General features: G+C 45.0%; 1 protein-coding gene across 1 annotated transcript in view; it reads left to right on the top strand.

Annotated features, from left to right (window-relative positions):
- The first annotated feature begins 8,129 nt into the window (after positions 1-8,129).
- Positions 8,130-13,162, top strand: part of LOC142100244 (volume-regulated anion channel subunit LRRC8C-like) — a 46,152-nt gene continuing 41,119 nt past the window's right edge. The window contains exons 1-2 of the mRNA XM_075184177.1: positions 8,130-9,326; positions 9,702-9,810. Coding sequence (XP_075040278.1) covers positions 8,130-9,326; positions 9,702-9,810 — 1,306 coding nt within the window. The remainder of the gene's footprint in view (positions 9,327-9,701; positions 9,811-13,162) is intronic.

Genomic DNA, 13,162 nt, shown 5'->3' with positions numbered 1-13,162 from the left:
ATAGACAAAGTTTTTTCATTAGTAATGATATTTTTGTGAGTACATTTGGTAAGATGAGGGGTTTCTTGGTAGTATGTAATAAGGTTCAAACCTCTCACAGGTGAAAATGAGGAGCCAGAGGATTCTTCTTTCACAATGATTTGTCTATTTTCTTTTGGGTCATGTATGGACTACTCAATGATCCTTGATGTGGGCATATCTGAAATTGTAAATTCATTTAGTTTAGAAGCTATTTTATTAAATGGTTACACTGAAAATCTAAATTAAGTACAATTACCAGTTAAGGTTTCAGTTGACTTCTTCCTCATGCTTGACGTCACTTTTCTGACTGTGGAAAATTAAAGAACAAAGAATGAATACATTTCATAAAACAATTGTGAGTACTGTTTGAATAATTTCATATATGTGATGTGGTAAATAGTATGCCTGAATAACCCACCCCCCCAAAAAAAATGTAATTACTGTATGCATGCACAAATATGTGTTAATGGTTTGGGTGATTTCAGGATGTAATACTGCTGTTCACATGAAGAATTACCATAGTATAATAACAAGGTAGCTGTACTTAAGAAACATAGTTTACACGAATAGAGTGTAATTTTTCTAATATTAACAGTGGACCTGATTAATTGAGGAAAGTAGAGCAAAAAGGGAGTAGTAACTTTGTACCTTTACAAAACCATATTGCATTGGGGGAGGAAGTAAACTTAAAATGTGGGTACAGATTAACAAATCGGGTATGGCATGTCAACTTTAAATGTCAGGTTAAAAAAAAAGTATTTTTGTGCTATATTAAGAAAAAGCCAGTTTTTACTTAAGTGCAAATTAATAAACTGTTTTGCACCCTTTGCATTGTAAAATAGTTTGTCAAGGAGAAACATTTCAGCTTTTTTGACCTTATTTTTCTTAATGAATCAGGGACATTATCTTTATCACGTAGCATACATTAATACGAAGCTTACCATGAGATCTGTAGGCTCCTTTTGGGGTTTTTACTGGCAAAATATCTTTATCAGATGTGTTGAGGTCATCACACAACTCCCCCCCACCCCCCCATTGCTTGAGGTGGACCTTGGATCTCTTCTTACTGAAGGACACTTGTGCTTTCTTCACAATCTTGGCCTTGGTGCCCATCCTACAGTCATGGAACCTCTTCTTAAATTTTTCCTCGCTTCTAGCTGTACCATGGAGCGCCGAAACAACTTTGGCGACTGAATTCCAGATCTTTATGTGTTAGCTGACCCTGTTTGTCAAAAACCGTGTCCTTGACTCGCATTAACTAAAAAAAATAGATATAAATATTATAAAACCAATTCTAAATGTAGGGTAATACATTTTTACAATATATTTAGTATGATATTGACATTGTTGATATGGCATACTGAAAAATATATATATTTTTTTAATTTAGCAAAAAATCTCAAGATAAAATTTTGTTTTATAAATCAAAAAAGAAAGTTATACCACCCAGAATTAAGTAGATTGACATGAGGTCAAAAGCCACTACATTGTTTAACAGATTACATATCACAAATAGACTATTGTAAAAATAGGTTAAAAGCCATAAAAGTAAGCCAGCGCAGCTTAAATTTCTAATGAACAGACTAAACAAATGTGTGTCACCTTCCTCTTAAATAGCGTAACAGATGACCATTAACAAATATATAAGTAACATATCACAGCTCTACAATATAGCTAATGTTTTACCTATTGGGACACAACAAAAGCTGACCAAAAAACGTAGAATATTTGTAAAAAAAATAAAACCTAATTTAGAGATGTGTCAACCTTAAGTAAGGATTGTTATTTGAAATGTCTGAATCCAATAGATGGTAGGAGTCAAATTAAAAATAAAAGGAATATGGTGTAAAAACAGGTGCATTAAAGAGAGGCAATACATATTACAAAGTGAGTTGAGTAAATAAGCAGTAAGTAAAATTTTTATGTACAGTGTACATGAGTGACTTCAACTATAGATTTTGACATTTTTAAGTAAGCATGACATTTTCTATGAACATTGTTAAAGGTGGTGGGGGAGAGGGAAATTAATTAAAAAAAGGTACCTGTGGGGCTTGGCCTGGTGGGAAATGGAGTAGGGTGCTTGCAGCGGAGCTCCTCAGCCTTAATATCCAACGTAACTATCCTCCTGTGGTGCCGGCTGCTACAACTTACCTGGTCCTGTGTGGGAGTCCCTTCTGTACTCTCTGGTCCAAGTCCAGGCTGTAGTCGCGGTTCAGGGCAGCTGTGAGTGGCGCTCATCCCCCAGAGCTGTGTTGTGGCTGGAGTCGCGCGCGCAGGAAGGAGCTGTTCATTCATTCCTCCGGCAGTGCTTGGTCTGCTGATCTGTGGTGATTGAAAAACTGCCAGTCCATTGGGGAGGCTGTTAGGTGGTGACAGGTTGCCTGTCTGCTGCTGGAGGAGTCTCTGAGTCCTGGAGTTCCCGCCGTGGAGCGGGCCGCGGTGCCATCTTGGACATAACTGTCGATAAAAAAAAGACTGGCATACAGTCTGACAGCACTGAAGGGGCAGCTGACATAATATCAATCCCTATCTGCAGCAGTAAAAACCCTGTTCCTGGAGCAGTAAGGGGAATATACTCTGTGCTGCTTTTGTGGCTGTCTGGAAGCTCTTTCTCCCTGTCATCTCTCTGTGTGTGGAAAATACTCTGTGCTGCTGTTGATGCTGCCTGGAGGCCCATTCTTCTTGTCGTCTCTCTAAGTGTGTATTTTGGCTGGACTGTGTGCAGTAATTGGTCCTTCACTGGTCAAATTCTGGTTATAACATCAGTTGCTGCTGGACACTCTGCTGTGGCCCCTTTTTGTATCTAAAGCTACATATACAACATCTAGGGTGCACCCGTCAGCACCTGTGAATAGAAAGGCCTAGTATGGGTAAACATTCTGCGAATACCACTGCCGCAGGCAGATTGGGGAAATATGCCCGTTCTAATCCTGCCACGGCCTCGGGAGGAGCTCCTGCGTCTGAACTGCAGGCACCCCAGCCTTCCAAAGATACGGATTCACCTGCTTATTCTACTCTTCAGGAGGTCCTGAAAGCTATCGCTGCCTCTGAAAAGAAGCTAATGGATAAAATTGGAGAGGTGCAGGTTGACCTATCGTTGATGCGGCAGGATTTTCAGAAGATTTGTGAGCGTGTGGCTGAGACGGAGGCCCACATCTCAATATTAGAGGATACTACAGTTCCTTTACCTCAGAAGGTTGCTGGTCTGGAGGCTCAGATGGTGTCGGTTAAACAAAAAATGTCAGACATGGAGGGCCGCCTCAGACGCAGCAATGTTCGGCTGGTGGGTCTCCCTGAAAAGTCAGAGGGTGATGCTCCGGAGACATTCTTGGAGAATTGGATGATCCAGACATTCGGCAGAGGGGAGTTCACGGCCCAGTTTGCGGTGGAGAGGCCGCCTCCGGGTGCGCAGCAGCGCACATTTATTGCTAAACTGCTACACTATAAGGACCGGGATACTATTCTGCGCCTGGCTCGGACCAAGGGCCCCTTAATGTATCAAAACCAAAGAGTGGCTGTATTTCCTGACTTCTCGGTGGATGTACAAAAGAACAAAGCTCAGTTTATACAGGTGAAGCGTCCCCTTCGTGAGATGCAATTGCCGTATGCTATGCTTTTCCCGGCTAGATTGCGTGTGGTTGCAGATGGAACTACCCTTTTCTTTGGATCGCCGTCGGAGTCGACTCACTGGCTGGATAGGAGAGCTCCTGGAGGTCTTCGTCTGGATTGAAGATGCTTCTGGTGACGTATCGACCTCTTGGACTGAAATGATGCTATTAAAAATTATATGCCTTGATAGCTTTAATGTTTGAGAGATAAGCTCAGTGGATGTATATCACTTTCATTTATGTTTATACATATTGAAATGCTTTGATTAATATAGAAGTTACTGAATGTTTACGAAGGTGTCAATTATAAGGTGATATTTCTGGGAAAACATTTTTTGGATCTTATATTTGGTGCTAGTGGATCGGGTGGATGTGGGGTACTGGAGGAGTAGTAGGGTAAAGTTATAGGCTGGGGGTCTTCCCTTGCTTAAAGGGTCGCGATCTCCCTCTCCTTTTTTCAGTGTATACTGGTGTTTCCATAAATACGTGGAGATAGCTGAGTGCGTTGTTTTAGGTGATGCGGGTTAGGGGTAATGGGATCCAAGTATGTCTAAGTTGGGGGTGGATGTACTGGGAGGGGGGTTGTTTGGATAGGGTAGGGAGGGGTAGAAAATAAATCACAAATAAATCAATAAAACGTTTGGCAAGCACAAAAAGAGGTGTGGGAAGGGATGGGGATGCAGCCACTACCTTCTAAGGAGATTTGCCTGTAATCTCCAAAAGTATCAGAAAGGATATAAATAACAAAGGATGGGTGCAAAAAGGGGGGAAGGGTAAAAAAACACAAGAATTGAAATTGCAAAGGGGAAATCAGTCCCAAAGTCAATATAGTTATAAATCTTCTAGTTCCACCTATACCGATATTTCAGATAATGAATTTGCAACAATATGATCCCTTCTATTCCATACAGTATTTGAATAGTATGTCCACTTGCTTCAAAAAGCACCACCACAATGTACTTTTACTCCTCTCAAAGCCTTTTTCTTCTCCTTACCAAAGTGCACATAGGGAGAGAACAGAGAGAAAACTCATGGTGTTGTACGTTTCTCCATTTATTCGATTTAAACATAGGGTTAAAAAACACTCACATGGGGGCGTGGCCAGGACGCCATTCCGGAAAGCTGTTCTCGCTAAGAGCTCCGTGGACCCATTCAATTAAAAGTCTAAAACTGGGCTTTCTTGTCCCCAAAAGCTGCCTCAAAGAAGCAACTAGGAAAGCAGGACACTCAGAGCGCACATTCACGCCGTCTAAACGGCAACAGGTCACCTGACACCTCCAGCTGTCCGCTTCTTTGGACCCTGGGACGCCCGCTGAGCACTGCTCCCGAGCCTCTCCTGTGACCTCCACGGCTGTCCGCTGCCCCTCCACTGCCTGTGGGCTCCCTCACGCCGATGATCGGTGGATCCCTCCGGGGACAGGCCTACTTCCGGTCGGGGCTCCAGACCTCGAGTGCCGACGGGACTCGCGGGACGCTCACTTCCGGTGGGTGGGGCTACATCGCTGAGTGGCACTGACCCGATACCTCTGGCTGGCTTTACAGATCAGGGGTCAGACACCCCCTACCTGAGGCTCCTGGCCGGACCCCTAGGGCTGCACATCGCCTACGGCTGCCTATTTGAGGGGATGCATTAAGGAGGACCTACCCGGAAGCCTGATTCCCAGCTGCACTGGTTTTGTGACCCCACTGAAGGGTAAGAAGCACTGGCAACTACTGTATGCCCCCTTTCTGTACTGCTTCCCCCTGGATGGCCCACTACCCTGTGCCTGCCTGAGGTCTTTTTCACTCAGTATTGACCGGGTGTACGGGTCCTTTCTACCAGCCTGGCTACTTGCTTACCTTTTTGCTCTGTGGCCTGACCCAACCCTCTAAAATGACTTGGTTCTAATTATGTAATTGTGTCCCTCTGGACCCTGAGCTACACCCTGTGGAACAACCGGGCTCCCCTCACCTGTACCGCCTGCTTATCCTCCCCTGCCCCCCTTACCAAAATGCTTAAGGCAAAAAATCTGCAGGAGGAGACCTTCTCCCCTACCTTTCCAAGCAAAAAAACCAGGCTAGATCTGGTGAACACTCTGATTCAGGATCTGACGAAGACGATAGCTCACCCATCACCCGCCGGGACTTCTTGTCCCTCCTCAGAGAGGTGAAAGACGTCAAAACCTCGGTGCAGGCTCTCCACTCCCTGAAGACAGATATCGCGAATATTGGAAACAGAACAGACCATCTGGAACACCGTGTCGAAGAGGTGGTGACGTACCAGCAAACACATGATACGGATCTGGACCAGATCCGCCAAGATATCCTCCAGCTGCAGGAGGGCCAGGAGGACCAGGATAACAGAGCCAGACGCAACAATATGAGAATTCGGGGGATACCCGAAAGTGTGGAGTCTGCCCACTTGGAACTCTACCTCAAAAAGCTCTTCACACAACTTTCCCCCCAAATCCCGGAGGATCATCTCTTACTGGATCGGGCCCATCGTGCACTTAGACCTCGCGCTCAGGACCCGTCTCAACCCAGGGACGTTATCCTTAGAATGCATTATTTCACAGCAAAGGAGGCTGTCATGCGGGAAGCACGTCGACTTCCTTCAATTACCTACGATAATGCCACCCTCCAGATCTTCCAAGACCTCTCCCCACTCACTCTGGCCAAACGAAGGGACTTCAAACCGATAACTGCACTTCTCCGCCAAAAGGAAATCAAGTATCGCTGGGGTTTCCCCTTTCGTCTCCTAATCTGGCACCAAGGTTCTATGCTCATGGCCAGAACCCTTCCTGAGGCACAAGCTCTACTTCCCAAGCTTGGCATTACTACAGGACTCCCCGTCCTCCCTGAACCCTCTCCCCTCCCCCAGAGGCCGTCTAAACAGTCGACGCGTCAAGCTCCCAGGACCGAGTGGAACACGATCCCACCGACCTCATCATCTTCTCCACGACCCACCGAGCCTTCTGGGACTTGACTTGCAGCACCAGGTTTTTGTCTTGTGTTTCTCTTCCAAAAATTTTTTTTCATTTACATTTTTTTCTTTTTTTTTGTTGCAATATTTGCCCCCTTATGCTAATGATGTGTGGCTATGATACCTGAAAGTCTCACTGTATCTAGTCGCAATGTTTTGCAGGTTATCATAGGTGTATTATTTACCTGTTGGCCTGTTCCTGATGTTCTTGGTCTCGATATAACTGTGCTGCTGGATCCCGGCTCCCTTCGGATGCCTCCCCTATGAGGGGGCGCGTCCTGGGGCGCCTGGGATTCCCAACTTATACCATGTTAGGTTATGTTATACAATGTTAAGCCAATGTTAACCAGAGCTACCACTCTCTTCACGTCCACCTTGGGGTGACTGTGAGATACGGCCGGGGATACCCCACTCGAGCCGTGAATTTGTTGTTCAAAGAAACTGTTGTGCTCTGCTAATTTTTTTTTTAAGTTTATTTCCTACTACTTAACTTGCTAAAAAATTTTTTGATGTTACTTAACTCTCACACTACTTTCTCCTACCTCATAGACTCCCCTCAACTGCCTTCCCTCTTATTTCCCGATGCAACACCCCCCCATCCCCGGCAATACATTTCCTACCCTCTATTTTGCCTTGGGACTACGTTCCCCCCCCCCTCCCATACTCGCCCACCCGGTTCTTCCACTCGTGAATTTCTGCTACTTTTGCTAATATTTACAATATCTCAGGTGAACCAGAGGGATGCACACCTAGAGCCTAGCTCTTCGCTCCCCGGTGATGTACCCCCTCGCGACCTCGCCACGCCTCCCTAGAGCCTACGGCTCTTTTGCTGACCTATGTGCTTCCTCAGCACATAGTTTTCCTTCCCATTGTCGGCACTACAGGTCCCGGCCTATTTCGCCGAGTGACCATACACCCCCCCCCTTCCTCTCCCACTCCCCCTCTAAACCCTCCCCCTCTCTTATTTGACCACTCTGTGTTGGATCTTCTCCTGATCTTCCTCCTCCTCGCTGCACATGGGCTTTAGAGCACTTTCCTTTAATGTTAATGGGTTAAATAGCCCCCAGAAAAGGGGTAAGCTTTTCGCTACCCTAAAACTTCATAAGGGCGATTTAATTTTTCTACAAGAGACTCATTTTTAACATAACTTTCATCCAGAACTCCGTTCCAAAGCATACCCCGTCTCATACCATGCTTGCGATCACTTAACCAAAAAACGAGGGGTGGCGATTTTGTTTGCCCGCCATTTGACATATGAACTCATTGACTCCCTTACAGACAAAGAAGGCCGATACCTCATCTTGGTGGGTAGGCTTAACAACAAGCTATGTACGTTAGTTAATGTTTATGCTCCCAATCAGCATCAGAACCGCTTTTTTTCCAAATTAGATGTATTGCTGTCCCGTATTCGTCAAGGGGACCTTATCGTAGCGGGAGATTTCAATGCTGTCTTGAATCAATCCTTGGATCGTTCCCCCCCTGTGGCTGCCCCCCCTAATACTTCTGACCCCTTATCCTCTAAATCTCTCCTCAGTCTCATGAAATCCCAGCTTCTCTACGACTCCTGGCGAGTGAAGGAACCGTCCTCTCGGGACTATACATATTACTCCCCACCACACCATTCATACTCACGCATTGATATGATCCTGCTCAGCCACAACTTCGCATTAAACATCCAGGCGGCCCAAATTCACCCAATGATTTGGTCTGATCACTCCCCTATATCTATAGATCTATGCGGCCTCCCAGACCGACCCCGCCCCATGACCTGGCGTCTTAATGATTCTCTGCTCCATAATGCGGATATAATCTCCCAACTTGGGGCTCGCCTCGAAGATTACTTTGAGCTCAACGACCACCCAGATATCTCTAGGGCCACTCTATGGACAGCGCACAAGGCGGTCCTGAGGGGTCACCTGCTTAGCATTGCCTCCAGATGGAAGAAAGAAACCCATACCATGACCAATAAATTATCTCTTGAACTACAATCTCTAGAAGCCAAACACAAGGCTACTCCGGACCCTTCCATTCTGCTAGCCCTCCGCGAGACTAAGGCCCAATTAGATCTTCTTCTCTCCAAGCAGGTAGCCAAACGCCTTAAATGGCTCCGGCAATCCTTCTATGAAAAGGGGGATAAGGCGGATAAAATCCTCGCTGCACGGCTCCGTTCAGAAAGGTCCCACAAAAATATCATATCAATCCGTGATTCTAAGAACCAGCTCCTCCATGACCCTGCTGCCATTAGAGAGGCTTTCCAGCAATATTACTCCGCCCTATACAATCTCCCATCTCCCCCTGCCTCTAACCCGCAGCAGTCTAACTCCTCGTTGATATCAGACTTCCTTGCTAAATCTAAACTTCCCAAATTATCCCCTCAGGCCCTACAATTCTTCAACGAGGAAATTACATTGGAGGAAATTCAGCTTACTATTAAATCCCAAAAAAATGGAAAATCTCCAGGCCCAGACGGATTCACGGCAGCTTATTATAAAAAATTTTCGAGTGTGCTTGCCCCTCACCTGCTCTCCCTGTACAATGGTGTCCTACAAGGAACCCCCTTCCCACCTGAAATGCTTGAAGCTAGAATTGTAGTGATCCCAAAAGATGGGAAGGACCCACTTCATTGTTCCAGCTACAGACCCATCTCCCTTCTCAACCTGGATCTAAAAATCTTCGCTAAAATCCTAGCAAATCGTTTAAACATATTCCTCCCCTCGCTGATCCACTATGACCAGGTGGGATTTATTCCGGGCCGCCAGGCGAGGGACAACACCAGAAGAGCCATTGATATCATACACATTGCAAACACCAGGAGATCTCCCACTATAATCCTCTCTCTGGACGCTGAAAAAGCATTTGATAGGATCTCTTGGGGTTTCATGAACGCGGCTCTTGAGGCCTTTGGCTTCGCTGGCAACTTCCTCACTGGCGTCCTGGCACTATATTCCTCACCCTCAGCTAAAGTCTTGATTAACGGGGTACCCTCAAATCCATTAGCCATCCAAAACGGCACGAGGCAGGGTTGTCCCCTCTCTCCCCTTATTTTTGCTCTGGTGATTGAACCACTGGCCTCTCAAATTCGCCATGACCCTAACATTTCTGGTGTGCAGGTGGGGGACATCAACTCTAAAATTTCGCTTTTTGCGGACGATGTCCTGCTCTCACTCTCCCAACCAACGATTTCCCTACCTAACTTGTATAACGCTCTTCAGGCCTATGGTGACGTATCTAACTATAAAATAAATTATACAAAATCAGAGGCCCTATTGCTCCATGTCTCCCCCCAGGAGGCCGAAGTGTTACGGTCCTCTTTCAAATTCAAGTGGCAGACCAGGAAAATAAAATATCTGGGAGTCTACCTCACATCCCGATACGACCTCCTCTACCAAGAGAATTTCCCACCTCTCTTCGCCAAAACGCAATCTGATTTGGCTTCCTGGAACCGCCTTATTATCTCGTGGCTGGGTAGGATCATCGCAGTAAAAATGAATATCATACCCAAATGGCTGTATCTCTTCCAAACCCTACCAGTTCCTATCCCTGCTACCCTCCTATCCAACATCCAGAAGGCCCTCACTCGGTTTATTTGGAACCATAGGCCCCCACGGGTATCGGTGGCTGTCCTGAAGAAGCCTATTCCCGATGGTGGGAGGGGTCTACCCGATATTAAGATGTACTACCTAGCTTCTCACTTCTCTCAAATTGTTGCATCATATGCACCCTCAGGTTCCATGTCATGGCTGGATCTAGAGGCGGCGCATACTGCCCTCCCTGATCTGACACCACTTTGGGGTTTATCCCCTATACACCGCCCCTCGCCCTCCAAACTCCTTCCCACCATTAAATTTGACGTTAAGATTTGGGATTCCTACTCCTTCAAATTAAAGCTTACATCTGCCCTCTCTCCCCTGACCCCCATCTGGTTTAACCCCATATTCCCTCCCGGCCTCTCTAGATTGAGACACCGTCTCTAGGCTCAGGCCGGCCTTAAATTTCCATCAGATTTCTCGAAACAGGGCCAATGGCTTCCACTAGCTGAGCTCCAGTTTCACTCCCCACACCGGACGCTTAGCCCCTTTGAGTTCTTTCAAATCAGCCATTTTCTGCGATCCCTACCACCCAATTCTATACTGCGTCCCCTCACTCCATTTGAGAACCTATGCAAACACCACCCCATGTCCAAGGGCATGATATCACAACTTTATAGTATCTTTCTCAATTCCACTCTTCACCCTCAGCTCCCCCACGAAGCTGAGTGGGAGAGAGATCTCGGCCCTCCGCCAGATGAGGAGGCCTGGGAGGACATGAGACTGGGGATAGCCAAAAGCTCTATATCGACCAGACTAAAAGAAACATCCTATAAAATTTACTATCGCTGGTATTATACCCCCACTCGACTTCACGCAATGTTCCCCTCCGCGTCGCTGGACTGCTGGCGGAATTGCGGCCACAGGGGTTCTATGCTACATATCTGGTGGACCTGTCCAATTATCGTTCCCTTCTGGGACACGATCCATGGCTTTATCAATTCTTTATTTGAGATTCCCGTTGCAAAGGACCCCTGGATCTTTCTCCTTTGTTACCCTCCCCCGGATCTTGATAAATTCGCCAAAAAACTGACGGCGCACATCCTCACAGCCGCCAAATCTCTTATTGCCCTCAACTGGAAGCGTGCTTCCTCTCCATCTTTTTCGGCCCTTAAAAAACAAATTTGGAATGTGGCAGCAATGGAAGAGATTACTTACCATCTACACGATAGAGGTTACGCTTTCACTCAAGTCTGGGCTCCATGGCAAATGGCGGCAAGCGCGTTTCCCTCTGATACTTGATTTCCTCGTGGAGGCCCATGTGTGGCGAGTGAGTCCCTGCTCCTACCAACCCTTGACCCTCTAACACACATTCATTACCTTCCCCCTGACTGTACCCCTGCCTAACTTCTGTGGTCTTCCTTCCCACCCCCCCTCTCTTACAAACCCCCCCCCCAATACTATTTTGATGTTGTCTGATCTATGTAAGATAAAGCAAGAAATAATATAAAAAACTGGTCACTTTACAGCTTAAGTTCCCTGTGGATGTCCTTCCAGGATTTCAGTACAATGTAAATGTTTTCCTATGCACACACTGTAACTTTCAGATTTTGTATCTTGTATACCTTGTATCGCTTGACCATTCAAAATAAAGAATTATAAAAAAAAAAAACACTCACATTTTGAAAACTAGAACCGCTCATGTAAAGGTATCTTTCAGTTCATACGTTCCCTCGTTCAAACGGCAGTCTCCAGCTGCTATATCCCAGCCACGATCAAACCAGCTGGGCTTCAGATAGCCCTGGGAAACTCCGCAGCATCAGAGGGGGCGTGGTCTATTACGTGTCGTGTTCCAATTGGGCCAAACGCGTTTCATCACAGAGTGACTTCATCATTGGGTGTATACAATGTTCATAGTCCGTTCTTATATAATGGATTCCAGCCAATAGGATTCCTCTAATAGCGATGTCCCCAGGTACAGCATATAATGTATTTTAAACCTTTCTGACGTGTTACACCAATACAAACTAAAATGGCAAATAGGTTTCAAATTGTCATGTCAATAATTGCCCAGTTAAAAACATTTTGTGCATACTAGTGTTACTGCTGTTATCACAATGTATCTAGTTACTTGATTGTAATATTCTTATAAGATCTCAGTGATTTAAAATTTCTAAAATGTCGTATAATATTAATAGTTATTAGTTTTGCAGAACATAACAATATTTAAAATGCATTTTGCATATTTTTCTGTACATGAAAATTTAAAAATCTCTTATAAAACAAAAAATGTCCTATTTCTCAAAATCTTTCCCTTAGTTAATAATTAAAATTATAAGCATTAGTGTTTTGATTCTTAAGGAGTGATGTGAGGTTTTTCCTGCATTTTTGAGACCTCTTACCGCCACAAAAATTATTATAAAAAAGAGGCCAGTTCGAAATCAATATTCAGTCCTAGTGGCGTCAATGTTCTCATCTCATATATCCATTTAATTTCTTCACAGTTTAGTTTTTTTGTAAAATCTCCTCCTCTCCAGTCCTTTCTTAGTTTTTTGATCGAAATAAATTTATATCCTGATGGGTTGCAATTGTGTGCTTCCTTAAAATGTTTCGATAAGCTATGTGTCTCTACCCCCAATTTTATATTGCGAATATGCTCTGCCACTCTGGTTTTCAATTTCCTTATTGTCCGCCCTATATATTGCATACCACAGGGGCAGGTGATCAAATAAATGACTCCCTTAGAATTGCATGTCATTTTATCCTTTATCTTAAAACACTTGCCAGTAGTGTTGGATTTAAATTCTTGTACTGCCTTAGTACTTCTAGTCCCAGATGTTCTGCATGGTATGCAACTATTGCAGTATAAAAATTGGGATCTAGTAGTTTCATCTGTGAACCAATTTTTTGTTGTTGTTATTCCGGGTAAGTTCCGGGGTAAGTGACTTTGTACCATTTTTTGCTTTAAATTAGGTGCTTTTCGAAATACAAACTGTGGTTGTTTTGGTAATATCTTTCCCAAGGTGGCATCTTTCTAAAGTAAA

Source organism: Mixophyes fleayi, chromosome 8 (assembly GCF_038048845.1).
Source record: "Mixophyes fleayi isolate aMixFle1 chromosome 8, aMixFle1.hap1, whole genome shotgun sequence".
NCBI lineage: Eukaryota > Metazoa > Chordata > Amphibia > Anura > Limnodynastidae > Mixophyes > Mixophyes fleayi.
Note: the sequence above shows the minus strand (reverse complement) of the source record. Positions and strands in the feature narration are given on the sequence as shown.